Source organism: Macrobrachium rosenbergii, chromosome 4, assembly GCF_040412425.1.
Source record: "Macrobrachium rosenbergii isolate ZJJX-2024 chromosome 4, ASM4041242v1, whole genome shotgun sequence".
NCBI classification, from domain to species: Eukaryota; Metazoa; Arthropoda; class Malacostraca; order Decapoda; family Palaemonidae; genus Macrobrachium; species Macrobrachium rosenbergii.
Window position 1 is genome coordinate 64,130,167 of NC_089744.1, and position 21,185 is coordinate 64,151,351.

Consider the following 21,185-nt stretch of genomic DNA (forward strand, 5'->3'; position numbering starts at 1 on the left):
GCCTTGCTCCCTTGAGAGAAATTTCAGCATATCAGAAAACACAGAATCATGTCCCCTCTCAGCCCAAGTTCACAAATAATATGCATTTTATGAAACTGAAGCCGAGACATGACTGTTCTTTATATCGTGCAGTTGGAACTCCAGAAGTATATGCGAAGACGCAGCGCATTATTACCCTAATACCTAATAATACAGTTCAACTTATACTTTAGTACTTTACTTACATTTTTATTTACTTATTTATTTATTTATTTATTTATCAATCTGTTAATTTATGTTTTCCTAATAACTGATCTCCTTTCTGTATTTCCCACTACTTTCTGTTACTTCTTTCGAATGAACACCATATTCATTGGAAGCTTGAATTTCAAGTCAATGGTCCCTGTGGCTTTGTTCCATCTGAATAAGGTTCATCTTCTAAATAATAATAATAATAATAATAATAATAATAATAATAATAATAATGGATCATGTCAAGATTAGCGAACCCAACATCTCCATGTCAAGAATGGTCAACCCTTTCCGGTCCGAACTCCAATTCCACATGAGGGCTAGTACTAAACACGGCGAAACAGTGATTCATCTACACTGTTTCGCCTTGTTTAGTACTAGCCCCTGGGGGATCAAATGTCTGGTACCGAAGTGTTCATGTCTAGAACAGCGAACCCGATTATATCCCATGTAAAGAATAACGAACCCAGTAATTTTCTTGTAATGAATAGCGAACCCTGCTGCGAGTGGGTTTGCTAATCTTCGACATGATCCATAATAATACTAATATCTTTCTAAATTCCTGCTTCTAAACCAGAGCGTATATCGTTTTCAGCCGGGCCACCGGAAGTACATGACTTCGGACACAACTGATTTTCCAGTTTCACAAACGCAGCTCGAAACGGCCGAGGACCGCTTGAACTGAAATTTCTCTTTATTGTGTAAAATATAATTAGTTACGTATTGCGGTGCAAAACACTTTGATATGTAAATTAAGAAATTTTACGGAAGTCTACTGAATCTTATATCGTAAACTGAGTAGGAGTTGAAAAATTTAGTTGACCTAAATTGTAATATCCTGCACTATGACTTTTCTCAGCCATTGCAATTTGTTTTATAAAAAAAAATTGCCAAAAATTAGCCTCGCTTGTATTCAAACGTACAATCACATGACCATTTTAAAAATATCCTAACTATTTCAAGGAAATTAAGGGTCTTTCGTCACGCTCAGGAGTATATTAAACAGCTAAATAAATATTCAGCCTTCTTCCTCATCATTACTTGAGGATTGCGTGGGTCGAGTGTGTGGCAGGAAAACGTGTGATATTAAATCTTTATGGCCCACAAATTGCATACTTTTGGAAGAGTCTGAATGTTTGCTTGACTGGTAGCTTGGTAGTAGTAACCTTACAGACCTTACAGATCGTTCGGGTTGCCCCACGTCCCTCAGTGTGAGGCACCTGTGATGTCTACCAGAGAAATGCTAATGCATCTTCCGGTATATTTTGCATCTTCCACTCTTGGATGGTCTGGGATGCAGCTTAGATATCTGTCGAGCTTATTCTTAAACACATCTACGCTCACTCCTGATATGTTCCTCAGATGTGCTGGTAACGCACTGAATAGACGCTGCATTATCGATGCTGGTGCATAGTGGATTAATGTCTTGTGTGCTTTCCTTAGTTTTCCTGATATAGTTTTGGGCACTATTAATCTACCTCTGCTTGCTCTTTGAGAGAGAGAGAGAGAGAGAGAGAGAGAGAGAGAGAGAGAGAGAGAGAGAGAGAGAGAGAAAAATTTTCGTAGATGGAGTAGTCACAGCTGATGTAAATGCAAAGTTAGGAAAAAGGCGCTGTTGCTAGTCATGAAGTTCCGGGGCTAAGGAGGCGTCCGGAAAGGAGCTTTGATTTTTGGAAATTTATGATTTCCAAAGATGAATATTTATAAGTATCTCTTAGAAAGACAAAATGCACGGGAGAATTACTAGATTATGTTTAGGACAAGGTCGATGGAGGAGCTGGTTGATATAAGTAATGGTGAAAAGAGAAATGGATGGAGGTATAACTGATCATTATTTACTTGAAAATGAAAGTTAAAATTGAAAGAACCGCAGACCTGAAAGAAACTGGCGAACAAGTAGCTGTAAATGTGGAAGGCTGGTGAGTTTGATAAAAGGAAGTCAGAAGAGTATACAAGAAGAAAACTGATGAAATATGGCCAGGGTTACAGACAACGAGGAGGACGGAGTAGGTGAATTCCTAGATGGAGTCGTAGGGACTTCAGGGAGCGTTTGGGAATAACAGCATCTGCAAGCAGTATGTTGAAAGCTTGAAAGGTTTAGTGTTGGAAAAATTAGACCATTTGAAGTGCAGCTGCATGAAAGGAGAGTAGGTCGTGTACAAGCATACTGAAGGACAGATGGGATAGTCAAGAACATACAATAAGAAAAAGATTTCGAGTAATAAAAATGAGGGGAGAGAATGTGCACAAGAACTTTGCGGAGAATATTCTTAAGAGGCGTCAATAAGTGAGGAATGTTAATGAACACAACTATGGATATTGGTAAACCAAATGTGATTATAATCCTGAATCGATGGGGTGTTTATAAAAAGGACTCAGAATAAGCCAGAACCTCGACCTTTCGACTGGACCAGTTTTATCTCTTGTCGTATCTTTGGCGGCAAAACCCTTTTGGTGATTAAAAATGCCTCTTCATCTTCATCCTCAAGGTCAAAACCGCATCATGGTCGTCTGCCATTTCAGAAAGATCAGACCAACTGCATTCAACATCATGCAGCTTTGCCAAGCTATAAAAAATTAAAAGTCGTAAGCATTTCTGACACTGAATACTTTGGCAATGTTGTCTGACACTGACAAGAAAAATCAAAGCTAGGCTAGTGCGAGCTGACCTAGAGATTATCTTAATCATACCCTGTGACGATAAGCGTACGCGTAATGAGAAAATCATAAGTGCGATTATGCTTATTGGAGTTTCTTTTCACAACTATTTTTATCATCGTTACCATCACAACCTCAAAGATTATGGATTCAATTTATTTAACAGAAAGATCTGGACCAAACGGCTAAGTCTTCCTGAAATTTGTTGGAGTTAGGTTTCAGCAGATTAGGCGAAGATTAAAAAAGATCGTCAAGGATATTCTTTTATAAATTCGATCTTCTGTCATGAACCAGCAAATGACATTTTAATGGTCATGTATCTTGTCAAAATCTATCGTTTAAGTTTAACACCGAAGTTTAATGGGTCATCCCTGCATCCCCAAGTGCATTTACAATTGTTTTAGAAAACTGTATTCTGCGATTTTGCTATTAGCGATGATTACATGAAGATCAAACAAAAAACAGACATTTTATCCCTGACCACTAATGTGCAGCACAAATGTACACTGCAGATATACACTGCAGTTCATGATTTCCGTCTCACTGCGTACTGACGATATAGCCGCTCCAAAAATCAACACCGATTTTACATCGACTACTTGTGTAACGGAACGTAAATCCTTAACCCAACGTCTAGTGACTGGACACACAAATTCTATTTTAAATAAACGGGGAAAAGACAGCACAATGATAGCCAGTTGCAAGAACATTAATAAAACCCATGGTTTTTTGTTTTTCATCCGAACATTGTGAAGATTTTAGTCTCATTTTAGTTTTATGAATATCCTAAATAACCTAGAGTAAAATATTTTACAAGATCCCCATAACACCAGGTTAAAAGTAGTTCAAATGCTCATGGGGGTTCAGCTGTCAAATAATGAAAGCCAGGGAGTAAATAACAGTGATATTAATCAAGCATTATCAACGCCTGGTCAGCCATCAGTGGCACTAGAAGATACCCGCTAAACTACTACTGCTTCTACTAATAACAAAAATAATAAAGACATTTCAGTTCGATGGGCCATGTTAAAATCCATGCTACTGAGATACCGAACACGGGCCGACTTCAGTGACCATTTCTGGCACTTTCAAAACAAAGCCTTCGATACAGTAAAATGTTAAGAAGTCATCAATGAACTTCCTTCTTGTTTCATTATCAAAAAAATAATTTCGGTCTATAAAAAATACAGACATGCCTTTAACTAGAATTAGACATAAAAGAAATAAAGAGTCACAGGTTAAAGTATAAAGAACAATAACTGAAGAGTCCTTGGGAACTTTTATCACGGAGATTGAAGGGCCCGCATAAGCCTTGACCCGATTACTTGCTCTCTCGTAAAAGTTCTGGAGGAATTCATATATTTGTATGTATGTGTGTGTGTATATATATATATATATATATATATATATATATATATATATATATATATATACACTGTATGTATAAATATATACATTTATATATGTATATATATGTATACACACACACACACACACACACACACACACACACACACACACATATATATATATATATATATATATATATATATATATATATATATATATATATATATATATATATATATATATATATATATGTACAGTATATTAGATGTATATGTTGATGTGTGAGGGTACAAGCAAGATATAATGTGAAAGGGCAATGTATAAAGTGGTTCAACACGCTGTTTATGAGTCTTCCTGTCATCTGTATGAAGTAGTTAACATATATATATATATATATATATATATATATATATATATATATATATATATATATATATATATATATATTTAGAAAATAAGTTCCTCATTGACGGGTGGGTACCATTCTCAGCTAGCACTCTCATTCGATTCTCTGACCGGCCAATGAAGAATTAGAGGAATTTATTTCTCGTGAGAGAAATTCACTTCTCACTCTTATGTGGTTCGGATTCCACAATAAGCTGTAGGTCCCATTGCTAGGTAACCAATTCGTTCTTAGCCATGCAAAATAGATCTAATCCTTCGGGCCAGCCCTAGAGGAGCTGTTAACCAGCTCAGTGGTCTGGTTAAACTAAGGTATACTTAGCTTATTTAGAAAAGTAGACAGATTGATATATACATAATTAGAATCTACTAGTCAGTTTTTGCCAGATATGTTGACATCATTAGCAGGATTCAAACTTGCTAATGGATATATATATATATATATATATATATATATATATATATATATATATATATATATATATATATATATATATATATATATATACATACATACATATATATATATATAGGGTATTTCTGAAATTTGAACCCCCTCCCCTCTACAGCATAAACTAAAATTGATATGGACAAAAACAAAAGTAATTCAGAACAGGTATTTATTTAAGTTTCTCTCTGAGTATTTAATATTTTGTGTGGCCTCCATCTGCCTGTGCCACAGCCTGCATTCTTGAGGGGTACAATTTCAGCAAATCGTAAAAAAGCTGAGACTCAAACTCCATTTCCCTGAGCACTTCGGTCACCTCTCTTCACAGGTCGTCAAGGCTTGGTATACCATCATAGTTCACTGTGAGTGCTTTAACATGATCCTTTAAGATACTACCAATGTTTTCACACACATTAAGGTCAGGGGAGCTACCAGGAAATTCACTTGACGAGAAGAAATCGACACCACTGTTTCGAAGCAGCTCCTGTGTCTGAAGAACCTTGAAACATGGTGCCTTATCATGCAAAAATGTGACTTCTTCAATAGATAACATTTTCAGGATCTTTGAGGAAAAGAAATACTCCACCAGTAGGCACAATTTCTCTGAAGTATTCGCCATTCCATGACTGTCCTTTTTCTTTGATGATCCACATTAACTGTTTGGCCAGAGAAAATTCCCCAAACATTCAGGAAATTTCACAATCTTAAGCGATAGCGCACATCATCACTGATATCATCCAACTTTGCATCCCAAATGATGTCATTTTTATGATTTGGCTTCCTGACTGCTTAAATGAAGAATTCATCTGATGTGGCAATATGGAGAAAGTCAGCTTCATCCCAATCTTTAAGAAATGAACCACAAAACCATGCATGGTCTTCTCTGTTGCTGAGTGATGTTCGGCTTGCTGATAACATGAAATGGCTTGATACCAGATTTTTCAACTCATGATGTACAGCACGATAACTTCTCTTCTTTCCCCTTTTTGTTTCTAGTTCAAGCGCCAATTTACGTAAAGACTTTCTTGGTCTACCCACTGCCTCAGCTATGATGTCTTTTGACTCCTGAGAAAGGACTTCAGGCCTTCCAAGATTCTTACTCTTTTTGCAATGACAGTCATATGGATTTTTGTTCCAGTTTCTTTTAACAAAGGATTCATCTCTTTTAATGTATTTAGATATCCAAGAACATGAAATGAAGGATGCACCAGCATCCCTGGGCTCTCTGAAGGTTATAGCCCGGATTCAGTCAATGCATCTGATTTCCTCTGAGTCATTGGCCATGGCTGTATCCAACTCAGTCACTCATTCTGAAATTACAAGAAATGTAAAATGAAAAATAGCTTAATAGAAACTTGAAATAATGTACTTGGAGATAGACTATAGCAGAACACTTCATAACTTTCCATTTGTTCTGTGGAAGGGGGGGGCTCTAATTTCGAAACACCTGGTATATATTAATATATATATAGTGTAGGTTATATATACATATATGTATGTAAACATACATACACATATATATATATATATAATTTTTATAAGTATTTGCTGTTCGACCTCTCTTCTTGCCTCTTAATAGAATGGAATTCATTCTCTAGTTAAAGCTAGGAAGAATACAGATTTCTTGTGTGAGAAAAGGCGAGTGGGAAGCAGTGTTTTCAAATTAAATTTGCCAACAGGCGAGACTTTTAGCTTAGAGAGTCATAGAAGGATACAGTTTTGCTAGGCCAGACCTTAGTTATACTGTTCTTGAAACCCAATTTTCTCTATCCAGGTCAGGCCCTGGCTAGGCGGAGTTTTGAAGCAAACAGCGAGAAGCTGCCCAGCATCAAGAGATTCTCCACTCAGCTGCCACAGAGCACCAACATGTCAGTGCTGTCTTTCAAGCAATCCTTTCTTCTTCCTCCTTTGTTTAAAACAAGGGAGAAAATTGTCATTCCAACGGACCAAGGAATCTTATGCAACTGATCACTGCATTAGCTAACCCAGCGATAAGTCTGATTTGACGAATACTCCCAGTTCTCTTTCCTTTCGACTGAAACTCTCATTTTTCCTTGTTCAAATTTTCTCTCTTAAACAGTCACTGACTAAGAAATTCTAGTAAACATATCCCATTTATGAAGTCATCTCCCAAGTACAATTACTGTTGTCTAGTGAAATCACATAACTTATCCTCCAAGGCGTTAAAAGTATTATTCTTGACATAAGAATCATCCCCTTGTGATTAAGTAATGACAAGTGAGAGTTTCTGTAAAGCAAGATTATCTGGATACGTCTTTTTTTCAGAATTGAGTACGCCTTGGGCCTGAACATAATCCTCTTTCTTGGAGAAAAATCTGCATCATCAGTACCAAGAAGCCTCAATTCGACCTTGCAGTTAATTGCTTTACATTATAAGCGTCTGAGAGGCAATATAAATCTGTTACGTTCATGTCTATGTAGCACTGAGGTGATTGTCCTCAAAGGAACTAATATTCTGAGCTGCTGTTGAAACTAGTGTTCCAGTAAGTTTGCTGATTTCATTCATATGGTAATGAAATAAACCTCTACTCTTTGTTAACTACTGTTAACTGGCAACCTGATCTATTCAATATCTGTCCTTTAGAGTTAATTTCAACCTTGAGTGACAGAATTACATGGGGTCTTAGGTAAAGGAAGGCAATATAAATCCAATTAACTAATTAAACTCATTAGCCGAATGGCCCACATAACATTGGAGAAATCTTGCCACGATCTCTGTAATTAATTAATAATCCCACAGAGATATAAAGACCTTAGAAAATTAAATATCAATTAATTCAAAGATATAAGTCAGATCGTATTAATTTCACGCGAAATTCTCCCAAGCAAACAAGGATAAAGGCCAAGGTAAGTAATATTAAAATCATTGTTATATGAATAAGATAGAGTAGGTAGGAAAGCGTGCAATAAATGAGGAGCATTTACAATTTATGAATAGGTAAAGTTAAAAATACCGCACAGTTCAGGCAGGCCCGCATTCCAGTCAAGGTCTAGGTGTGTTAACGAGTCAGATTTATTATTTTGCTATTCGCCGGCCAACGAGTAACATGATATTCAATTTTTTACCTAGGTAGCTTATGGCATGACAAAGGAAAGAAGAGTGTGTGCCCAGCGCTTTTCTCATAGGGTAAGACGGACAATTTCATAAGTCCCTAGGATATTATCACAAAACAACCATGTCAGTCTTAAAAGAGAGAGGCCGCTGAATCAGCGTCACGAAGAGAATTACTTTCACTTGTGCGGAAATCATATGAAATTTTTTACTTACATGACTGTATCAGTGTTTAACTTCATAATTTGCCTTTTACATTAATATAAATCAGGCTAATAAGAACATCATGTGTCCATTCCTTTGTGTCGTGAAGGCCAAGTGCAAAACAGAAAAACAATCATAACAAATTCGTTTTCTGTCTCTATAACGTAAAGTAATTCACATTTGTGGTATTTAAAGTTAAAACTTGCATTCCCACATAAGCCTCATTTGTTTTATAAGAGGAATTCGAGTTTTATTCTTTTTGTATTGTAAAAACTCGCCAAGCAAGGTGGGAGACTGTGTATTCCTCCGCCGAGCACCATTACTCTCTCCATACCGCTCTCATAGCCATCAGCTGTGTGCGGTCATGTGACCCATCCGCCATCTTAGGGGGTTGCCTGCGAACCAGTAGCTGCCTTCTTAAATCTTTGGTGCTGGAATAAACAACACACTTGTGTTGCTATTCGCCTGTGTGACGTCACGAGCAGACGTCTCGCTCATTCAAAGAATTGTCTCGCTCATCTGCACTAACAAACTACTTCGCGTAGCTTGACTACCACACTCACAAATCTTTATAATAAAATACTTCAATTAAAAGGTAGTATAATTTTATGCAACGTGTTTAAAGAAAAAAAAGTTAGCCAACTGTCAGGGAATATAAAAAACTAGGGAATATAAAGAAGTTCCTATACAAATATACATCTTAGCAGGAAATCAAATAAAAAGAAACTCAAGGTAATTTAATAATAGGTATAAGTATATTACCAAGAATTAAAAAGAGCATGGTGCAATAGGGCAAACTAACATTGGCAAATAACCCATTACCTAACATAGCCAAATTAATCAGAGTATTCAAGATAAGAAAACCTGCTAGTATTCAATTAATTTTTTTCTTTTTCTCTCATTTCCTCACGCACTTGTTTGTTAGTACTTTGCTTCATTTTCTTTTCTCTTCCCTTCACTTTTCTTAAGCGCTGTAGGTAGCTGAGAGTGTACATGCCCCGTCTTCATAGAAAAAACGGGCTGGCATAGCAAAAATAAAAAAACTCTGTTCCACAGATAGTTGAGGATAAGTTAAGAATTAACCACAGTTAATAACAAATGTCCACCACGAGTGGGGTCTATTTATCCAGACTTAAGCATTAAAGCCTTCCTCCTCCATGAAAGGAAGTAGCACCACTAGTACTAAGAACTAGTCAACCATGAGTGCCAAAGCAACCAAATTGATTCTTATTTTCAACAGTGTCACTAACCTGAGGCACTGTCATAACCAATGAAGCACTTACCTATCTGTTTCCTCTTACCTTTCCTTTTTCTCTGCTTGGGCAGAATGCATTTCCCCTTAGTACAATTAGATGTATTCCAGAAGAGAGTTGATTCCTCAGAACGCACTAGTGCCACCAGAGACATAAAGTCCTGTGTGAAAGCACATACACCTGTACCTTGAGATACAGAGTGCCATAAGTGTGACCTTTACACAGCACACTCAGCCACAGTGCCACCTTATTGAAAAGGTGCCACACCACTAATGTGTCACCCAAATCTGAGGGACGCTTCCCCAGTTCACAAGTCACACCAGTCATCCAAGGCAGACGATCTGACCCATCCTAACCTACCAGAACCATGGCAACAGAACATTACAGAACCTTCATGGATCTGGGGAAGGAGGCAGGTCTCATGGGACAGGTTCTCACCAAGTGGGTGAAAGAACAGCTGTAAGACTTGGCCAAACAAGAGAGGGAAGTAAGAGCGCAACAGAGGAAAGAAAGACAAGAACAGAGGAAGTATGACGAGGCACAGATGAAGTATGCAAAGAACAGAGGCAGCTGGAAGGGGCAGGGGAAGAGAAGACAGAATGAATTAGCCCTCAGGGAAAGCGAGCTAGCTCTCAAAGAAAAGGAACTCAAGCTGGAGAAGGCGAAAAGGAAAGTGCTGAAGCTATGCTACTCAACAAGTCTCCAAACCCACATCTGCCGCACCAAATGCTCCAACATCAAGCATTAATTCCCTAGTCCCCAAGTGGACTGAGGAAGAGCCAGAGGCATGGTTGGAGGAAATAGAGCCTCTCTTTGAAAACTTCAACACCACTGAGACAGAGAGGGCCTTAGTGCTTGTCAAGCACATGGAAGGTAAAGCTAAGGCAGCCCTCTGCTCACTGGAGAAGAGTCAACGAGGCAACATGGTAGAAGTCCGTAGGGTCATGACAAAGCCTATGAAATAACCGCAGAGAAATTGAGACAGTGGTTTCAAGGTCTTGCCAAGGAAGTAGGCTGGTCCTGGACTGAATGCGCCTGTCACAAAACCCAGTCTGGTACACGCTGGTTCGACTCCCTGTCATGCACCACATTCGAGGACCTGTTCAATCAGACTATGCTGGAGGATCTTTTCCAATGTGTTCCTGGGCCCCATGCTGTGTATCTCAATGACAAGCAGCCCACAACACTTATGGAAGCCTGCTGTATAGCCGATTCCTAGGAAACCTACAACCAATTCCACAGCACTTCTCAACAGCACATATTGCCACCTGAGTACCTCTCAGGCTCGACTTGCCCAAAGAACAGACTACCTGGCAAGCCTAAATGCACCCACTGTAAGACGGTGCGGCACACTGAATCTGACTGCTACTACAAGTTGGGCACCAATAAGCCGCCTCCTACAAATAACCAAAACTCCTCTCCATCCACTCCCACTCAATCTTCTCCACCAACAGTCACCACAGGTAACCGAGCCCCCGCCCCAAAGGACCCCTTTCGATCCTGTGGTGCTGCCAGCCACTATAGTGCTGATCATCTGGCCCACCCAAATCATATCCCAGCTACCAAGTTCGTCAACTTCATAGAGGAATACAGTTTTGCTAGGCCAGACCTTAGTTATGCTGTTCTTAAAACCCAATTTTCTCTATCCTGTGTACTGGCGAGTCTATTGTCATTTCAGGTTAGGCCCTGGCTACGCGGAGTTTTGAAGCAAACAGCAAGAAGCTGTTCATCATCAAGAGACTCTCCACTCAGGTGCCACAGAGCATCAACGTGTCCATGCTGTCTTCTAAGCAATCCTTTGTTTTCCCTCCTTTGTTCAAAACAAGGGAGAAAATTGTTATTCCAACGGACTAAGGAATCTTATGCAACTGATCACTGCATTAGCTAACCCAACGGTAAGTCTGATTTGACAATTACTCGCAGTTAGTTCTCTTTCCTTTCGAATGAAACTCTCATTTTTTCCTTGTTCCTAAGCAGTCACTGACTACGAAATCCTAGTAAACATATCCCATTTATGAAGTCATCTATTAAGTACAATTATTGTTGTCTAGTGAAGTCACGTAAATTATCCTCCATGGTGTTAAAAGTATTATTCTTGATATATAAGAATCATCCCCTTGTGATTAAATAACAAGTGGAGTGTCTGTAATGCAAGATTGTTGTCTGGATACGTCTTTTTCCAGAATTGTGTATGCCTTGGGCCTGAACAAAATCCTCTTTCTTGGAGAAGAATCTGCATCATCAGTACCAAGAAGCCTTAATTCGACATTGCAGTTACCTGCCTTATAATATAAGCTTCTGAGAGGCACATAAATCTGTTGCATTCATGTATATGTAGCACTGAGGTGTTTGTCCTCAAAGGAACTAATATTCTGAGCTGCTGTTAGCTCCTGTAAATAATCCATTTAATTTTATTTTACTTTTGCTCATACTGGTGTTCCAGTAAGTTTGCTGAATTCATTCATGTGGTTATGAAATAAACCTCTACTCTCTGTTAACTAGTGTTAAGTGGCGACTTGATCTATTCAGTATCTGCCTTTTAGAGTTAATTTTGGCCTTACCTGACAGAATTTCGTGGGTATTATGTAAAGAAAGGCAATATAAATCCAATTAACTAATTATTTAACTCATTAGCCGAATGACCTGCATAACTATATATATATATATATATATATATATATATATATATATATATATATATATATATATATATATATATATATATATATATATATATATATATATATATATATATATATATATATATATATATATATATATATATATCCAACTGGATATTAAAGGACAGTTGTAGCTTAATGCATGTATATGAATCACGGTGATGAGATAAAATTCATTCTTGATATGGCTGTGTGCGACAAACCCACTACACGGTTAACATGGTAGAGGTGGGTTGGTATAAATTCTAATTACAAATACCTGTGTTCCACAGTGATTTGTAGGCGGGAGCCGGTATCAACTTATACCTCCCTTGATGGCCATGTGGTTTAAGGTGCGTCACTGTAGTCATGAGTTCTTGTCTTCCATGGTTCGAGCCCCAGAGACAACGAACTTATTGTCAGCTCAAAAATTCCCCTTCAGTTAACATACAGTATATGAAAATATATTATTTCCGAAGTAGAGCAAATTGGATATTAAAGGACATTTGTACCTTAATGGCTGTAAATGAATCATGGTGATGTGATATATATATATATATATATATATATATATATATATATATATATATATATATATATATATATATATATATATATATATATATATATATATATATATATATATATATAAAATTATATCACTACGCCTTCTATTTCATGCTGACCTAAGGATTGAAATAATAAAACACTGATCATTAGCAGCTTGTTAAAGCAACTACCAACTGATTAAAAACTCAATATCAGCTCTAGAGGAGATTTGAATGTGCATCCGGATTACAAGTTCATGTTATCACCAACCACGCCATGGTGAGAGAACTCTTCTGATCAGAAACCAACACCTTCTTGTTATTAATCTTATTTTGAGAGATAGCTCTGGCCTGCCATATGGCATGGTTAATTGCTTCCTTCCAATGCACATTCAAAGGGCTGACATGAGATTTCCCAGTTTACTGATTCAAGTTCACATGGCTGACATGAGAGGCAACTCAGTTTCTCCATTCTATATGAAAAGGCTGATATAAGATGCACCCCACTTTACTGATTCAAGTTCAAAGGGCTGGTATGAGTTGCATCACAGTTTTCTGATTCCAGTTCAAAGGGCTGACATGAGATGCTTCTCAGTTTACTGATTCAAGTTCAATGGGCTGACATGAAATGCATCCCAGTTTATTCATTCAAGTTCAGAGGGCTGACATGAAATGCATCCCAATTTATTCATTCAAATTCAGAGGGCTGACATGATATGCATCCCAGTTTATTTATTCAAGTTCAAAGGGCTGATATTAGATGCTTCCCAGTTTACTGATTCAAGCTCTAAGGGCTGACATGAGATCCATCCCAGTTTATTTATTCAAGTTCAAAGGCCTGGCATAAGATGCATCACAATTTACTTATTCATCTTCAAAGGGCTACCATGAGATGCATCCCAGTTTACTGATTCAAGTTCATAGGGCTGCCATGAGATGCATCACAGTTTATTCATTCAATTTCAAAGGGCTGGCATGAGATGCATTACAGTATACTGATTCAATTTCAAAGGGCTGGCATAAAATGCATCCCAGTTTACTGATTCAAAAGCAAAGATCTGACATGAAATGCATTTCAGTTTACTGATTCAAGCTCAAAGGGCTGACATGAGATCCATCCCAGTTTACTGATTCAAGTTCAAAGGACTGACATGAGATGCATCTCAGTTTGACATGAGATACTTCCCAGTTTCAAGTTCAAAGGGCTGGCATGAGATGCATCCCATTTTATTCACTCAAGTCCCAAGGTCTGGCATAGGATGTCTCCCAGTTTCCTGATTCAAGTTCAAAGGGTTGACATGAGATGCATATCAGTTTACTGATTTAAGTTCAAAGGGCTGACATGAGTTGAATCCCAGTTTATTGATTCAAGTTCAAAGTGCTAACATGAGATGCTTCCAGTTTACTGATTCAAGTTCAAAGGGCTGACTTGAGATGCTTCCCAGTTTCAAGTTCAAAGGGCTGACATGAGATGCATCCCAATTGACTGATTCAAGTTCATAGGGCTGGCATAGGATATATCCCAGTTTACTGATTCAAGTTCAAAGGGCTACCATGAGATGTATCCCAGTTTAATGATTCAAGTCCAAAGGGCTGACATAAAATGCTTCCCAGTTTACTGATTCAAGTTCAAAAGGCTGACATGAGATGCATCCCCGTTTCAAGCTCAAAGGGCTGACATGAGATGCATCCCAGTTAGTTCATTCAAATTCAAAGGGCTGACATAGTATGAGTACCAGTTTAGAAATTCATGTTCAAAAGGCTGGCATGAAATGTATCCCAGTTTATTCATTTAAATTAAAAGGCTGACATAATATGCATCCCAGTTTATTCAATCAAGATGAAAGGGCTGACATAACATGTATCCCAGTTTATTCATTCAAGTTCAAAGGGCTGACATTAGATGTTTCCCAGTTTAATGATTCAAGTTCAAAGGGATGACATGAGATGCATCCCAGTTTATTCATTCAGATTCAAAGAGATGACATGACATGCATCCCAGTTTATTGATTCAAGTTCAAAGGGCTGACACAAGAAGCTTCCCAGTTTACTGATTCAAGTTCAAAGGGCTGACATGAGATGCTTCCCAGTTTAATAATTCAAGTTTAAATGGCTGACATGAGATTTTCCCCAGTTTACTGATTCAAGTTCAAACAGCTGACAAGAGATTTTCCCAAGTTACCAATTTAAGTTCAAAAGGCTGACACGAGATGCTTCCCAGTTTGCTGATTCAAGTTCAAAGGGTTGGCATGAGATGCTTTCTAGTTTACTGATTCAAGTTCAAAGGGTTGACACGAGATGTTTCCCAGTTTATTCATTCAAGTTCAAAGGGGTGACAAGAGATGCTTCCCAGTTTACTGAGTCAAGTTCAAAGGGCTGATATGAGATGCTTCCTAGTTTACTGACTTAAATTCAAAGGGCTGACATGAGATGCATCCCATTTTCAAGTTCAAAGGGCTGACATGAGATGCATCCCAGTTTCAAGTTCAAAAAGTTAACATGAGATGCATCCCAGTTTAATGATTCGAGTTCAAAGGGATGACATGAGATGCGTCCCAGTTGACTGATTCAAGTTCAAAGGACTGACATGAGATGCATCCCAGTTTACTGATTCAATTTCAAAGGGTTGACGTGACAGGCATCTCAATTTACTGATTCAAGTTTAAAGGGTTGACATGAGATGCTTCCCAGTTTCAAGTTCACATAGCTGACACGAGATGCATCCCATTTTATTCACTCAAGTTCAAAGTGCTGGCATAGGATGTGTCCCAGTTTCCTGATTCAACGTCAAAGGGCTGAAATGAGATGAATCCCAGTTTACTGATTCAAGTTAATAGTGCTAACATGAGATGCTTCCCAGTTTACTGATTCAAGTTCAAAGGGCTGACATGAGATGCTTCCCAGTTTCAAGTTCAAAGGGCTGACATGAGATGCATCCAAGTTTATTCATTCAAGTTTAAAGGGCTGGCATAGGATACATCCCAGTTTACTGATTCAAGTTCAAAGGGTTGGCATGCGATGCTTCCCAGCTTACTGATTCAAATTCAAAGGACTGTCACGAGATGATTCCCAGTTTACTGATTCCAATTCAAAGGGTTGAAATGAGATGCTTCCCAGTTTACTAATTCAGTTTCAAAGGACTGACATGAGATGCATCCCATTTTACTGATTCAAGTTCAAAAGGCTGTCGTGGGATGCTTCCAAGTTTACTGATTCAAGTTCAAAGGGTTGACATGAGATGCTTCCCAGTTTACTGATTAAAGTTCTAAGGGCTGACATGAGATGCTTTCCAGTTTACTAATTCAAGTTTAAAGGGCTGACATGAGATTTTTCCCAGTTTACTGATTCAAGTTCAAAGGGCTGACACGAGATGCTTCCCAGTTCACTGATTCTAGTTCAAAGGGGTGACATGAAATGCTTTCCTGTTTACTGATTCAAGTTCAAAGGGCTGACACTAGATGCTTCCCAGTTTAATTATTCAAATTCAAAGGGCTGACATGAGATGCACCCCAGTTTATAATGTCGTTGGTGCTTCTTCAAAAATTGTGATTAAGGTACACTCTTGTCACTTAAAAACTCACATCCTTGAAGCTATTCTAATTATGACTAAAAAAATTGAATCTATCGGAGGGTCATGGAAACCTGGCAAAATCAACCAAATCTTTTTGGATACTAACTTTAGTGGAGTTGAATACCCCTCATCTCGGTGTTTAGCAGGAATCTAATGGATACCATAATATCCTTTTACTGCATGAATTTTGTTAATTTCTCTTTCTGTACAAATCATGCTCCAATGAGCCACTAAAACCATTTCTTAAAAAGGTGTTGAGACAGTACTTGACATAATATTCTTCTGTTCTCTTTTTGTTTTATGTCCGTGAACATTTTTGTAGTCATTGAATCCTGCTTTTACAGCTTTTAATAAGCATTTATAACTGTCCATCCTGAAATTCAGTCGTCCCTGTAAACGTCTTTCATTACCCTGAAGAAAAATGTGTGAACTGCCTCGACCGTCTTAAAAACCGGAAATTCTTTCTGGAAGAATGACTGCAGGAACGTCGTTTCGGATGACGAACGCCACAATCCGGCCACTTTCCTCTGTCCCTCAAATTATTTCTGTTGGGTTGGATTGAATATATCAAGAATGTTATTGCCCTACTATGAATATAAAAACAATCGAGAAAACCTCCATTTATTCTGCTCATCTGACGACAAATACTGGTATCTGACCCCTTTTTTTCGATACTGCTTACGACAATAAAGTGATGCATTTCAGTAGGCATAGTAGTGCATGGAATTAATATGGCAGCCTTGATAAAATGATAAATTTGTCAAGAACTCAGCTAACTGCATAACGGACCTGTTAAGCTTATATTGGCATTGGTGCTGCAACCTAAACACAAATTGGATAAAGTTGTGGCTTGTGACACATTGAATGGCGTCTGATAAATGAAACAGCTGATCTTAAGAAGAAATGTCCTTTTCTTAGTAGATTTATATATGCCATAAGGTCCACACTAAAATTAAACCCATAACATCAAAATCAAAGACGGTATGTTACCATGAAAGCTTTCTTGACAGAACACGTAAATTACTGTGATATATACATGCGAAAAGCACACCTAACGTCCTTTTCGGAACGTACCTACTGATTTTGATTGAAACTCTAGGTAAATGGCTTTTAATAAAAATAGTAAACAGTTTCTGGAAAAACTTAAACGACACCTTCTCACAAAAAACATACTGAAGAATTTTTTCATAAAATTCTACGACGCAAATACGCCTGGTTGTACTTACAATTAGGGATATCACAAGTAAACCTTCCGAGCGCAAAGAAACCCTCTTCTCGATATTCTGCAGTCATTTCTTCAGTTACCATTATATATATATATATATCTTCTTCTTCTTCTTCTTCTTTTAACGTGCTTTTATTCCCATTTTTGTATGGGGGTAAGCACGATGCCTTCTTTTGAAGGACTTTTTGATTTGGCTTTGGGGTAGACCTGTGGTCTCGATCGGCTGCCCTGCCTGACATCGCTTAGACCCCGGTACGTATGTTTCATGTATCATACCCGACCCAACGCCCTTTCTTCCCAGCAGCGAGAAGCTATTGCGCGGGTATGGCGAGAGTTCGAGACGTGTGAGATGTTTGTTATGTTTTTAGAAGGTGTTGTAGTGGCTTTGTTTTGTGTGTGTATTTAGTCTGTAACATCCATTTGCTTTTTAAGCAAACCTATCCGTTGATTACATATATAATCCCGGGATGTCTACACGGATAGCAAAGTGTCTGCCTCTCTTGATCAGTCGGCTGCGGGTTTGAACCCGCGCCACAGACCTCTACGAAGTCCGAAGCTGCTGCTGTAACCGACTGAGCCATCGAGGCTCTATATATATATATATATATATATATATATATATATATATATATATATATATATATATATATATATATATATATGCATATAATATACAAACGTACACACATTTCATACATACAGTATACATACATGTTGGCCACTTCACATACTTAAATGGATGTTCATCATCAGCAACGGGCATACGCTCTACATACGCAAAGACTTTTCAGTACGGTTCTCATGGCGTAACGTCATACATACATTATGTCAACGCCAAGACTGCAATCTCATCCCCGTTTTTTACGACAACACTAACACAGCAATTTCCATTACAGGTTTGAGATTATCACTCACACTGGTTCTGCGAAGGGGAGATGGAGGTCTTCAATGCGAGCGAACTGGAGGGATCCCTGTACCATGTACAAGATGCAAACTTCACTCTTCCGGAGAGAGCGCAATGGGAAATAATTCTCGATAAAATAAACACTGTAACCATGGTACTGAATACAATAACCCTAATGCTGGGGATGGGAGCTGCCATCTATCTGAAGGAGGTAAGGTTTACGGGGAACGGAAAAATAAATCAACACGTCAAATGTTAGGATGGAAGACAACAACAATGACAGAAGTGTTGCCTAGATGCATATACTCATGTATTATCTTGCTTGCATACTTCAAGTCCAGTAATGATTATGACAATAGTAATAAGGGGAAGAATCATAAAACTAGCATGAGTTGCAAAAACCGGCCACGACACTTCTACATGAGCGATTGTTATCCTTAATTCGAACTGACAGTAAGCACAGAAAAGTACTCCGTGATTCACAAGCAATCTTCTATTGTTCATCCTAAAGCCAAAAACATTACTGCTATGAAATATTCGGTAAATACTGACAGCTACATTTTATGAGTAGATGATTTTACAAAGTCCTGGGTATTTATGTAAGTTTTTATATCTACTCTATTCACTTCGAATCTTTTTATTTTTCCCCAGTCAAGAATTAGGGAGCAATTTTTTTTTTCATGGGTCATTTCACTAACGTTAGGTTAACTTTGTGAAAATTTATGGTATAATACATGTTTTATTGTACAGTAGTTCCTTCAACCTATGAAAACAGTATCTTAGAAACTAAGGACTACATGAGAGACATAGTACTGAAAAATTCAACGAAATAAAAAGGCATCTTGGCAATAAAATAGACTAGTACTAGTTATACGGTGGCTTCAACATACTGACAGTTCCTAGGAATATCTCCCCAAGTATTGTTTTGGTTTACTCCAATAATGGGGCTTTTCATTAAACTCTTGTGGCAAATAAAAATGTCAAGTAAAAATTTCAAAAATGATTAAATCATAACCGTTCGTACCAGCATCATTACAGTCTACATTTTTGTAAGAAAAGTCTCCTATCGAATATAACAAAAGAAAAATCTTTACAGATATTAAGTCACATAAAACGGCCCGTAGGGGCAGCCATCGGTATGTTAGGCCAGTTCATAATTCTACCGGCGACAGGATTTGGCTTGTCCTTAATGTTTAGCCTAAATCCATACGAAGCCTTAGGAGTACTGATGATATCCTGCAGTCCTGGAGGATCCTTCTCCAATTTCTTCACATACTGGTGCGATGGTGATTTGGCGCTAAGGTGAGTCTGGCTACATATTAGCCTCTCAAGTTCAGCTCGCATTTTTTTTTTTTTTTTTTACTTGATTTGGTCTTTGGGCGTGCGCACGCACATATATATATGTGTGTAGGTAATTTATATTATCCTATATATATATATGTGTCCATAAGGTCTCTTTACAATTTAAAAAATATATCAAAAGAGACATCGATGACATCTTAATTAGATTTGTTCTATGTACTCAGCAGTTATCAAAGTTTTTAATCACACTGCAATTGTGAATTTCAGGTACCCTGTTGATGAAAGAGGTACTGTTAAATGAACCCCTAAAAAATGGCTATTTCTCAAGGAAAGGCACAATGCGTGTCATGGTTTTCTGAAACAAAATCGGATACGCAGGCTCAGCGAAACTACAGAACTAAGTATGGAAGAGATCCACCGTCACGTCCGTCAATTCGTGCATGGCACAAGAAATTTATGGAGACAGGGACAGTGTTGGATAAAGAGAGGAGTGGACGACCAAGAACATCAGAGGAAAACATCCATCGTGTAAGACAAGCCTTTGATTATTCTCCTACAAAGTCCATCCGTACTGCTGCCAGACACTTAAAGCTACCACGTTCAACAGTGCATAGTCCTACACAAGACCTTTGACTGTACGCTTACAAAGTGCAACTCATACAGACACTCGAGCCAAATGATAAACCAAGATGAAAAGAGTTTGCAGTTAACATGCTGGAATGAATTTCTGAGGATGAAACGTTCCTCAAACGAGTTTGTTTTAGTGATGAGGCAACCTTCATGTTTCTGGGAAACTGAACACACACAATGTGAGAATCTGGGAATCAGAACATCCCCATGTGGCTGGAGAACTTCACCAAGATAGTCAAAAGGTGAATGTGTGGTGTGGGATCATGTGCATTCGAACCATTGGCCCATTTTTCTTCAACGAGACATCAGTTACTGCAGATGTTTACCTTGACCTTATGATTGAATATGTGAAACTAGATGACCTTCAACAAACCATCATTTTCCAGCAAGATGGTGCACCACCACATTGGGGACTGCATGTTCGTGGGTTCCTAAAACAAACATTTCCAGACCGGTGGATTGGAAGGGATGGTCCAACTCCCTGGACACCTCATTCACCAGACATTACTCCCCTGGACTTCTTTCTACGGGGTTATGTTAAAGATATTGTGTATCGAACAAAGATGCGGACATCACTGATTTCAAGCTAAAGATCACTGATGCCATTGCCACAATTGATGAGGCTATGCTACAGAGAACATAGCAAAAAATCGAGTACCATCTTAATGTACTTCGTGCAACTAATGGCGCCCATATAGAGGTGTATTTAATAAGGCAAATAACTTC

The 21,185-nt window shown here is 38.1% G+C and overlaps 2 protein-coding genes across 4 annotated transcripts in view; one reads left to right on the forward strand and one right to left on the reverse strand.

Moving 5' to 3' along the window:
- Positions 1–21,185, reverse strand: part of LOC136835184 (uncharacterized) — a 185,970-nt gene that overhangs the window by 102,156 nt on the left and 62,629 nt on the right. The window lies entirely within an intron of this gene.
- Positions 1–21,185, forward strand: part of LOC136835172 (ileal sodium/bile acid cotransporter-like) — a 56,507-nt gene that overhangs the window by 22,925 nt on the left and 12,397 nt on the right. The window contains exons 2-3 of the mRNA XM_067098387.1: positions 18,520–18,738; positions 19,624–19,829. Coding sequence (XP_066954488.1) covers positions 18,559–18,738; positions 19,624–19,829 — 386 coding nt within the window. The 5' untranslated portion in view covers positions 18,520–18,558. The remainder of the gene's footprint in view (positions 1–18,519; positions 18,739–19,623; positions 19,830–21,185) is intronic.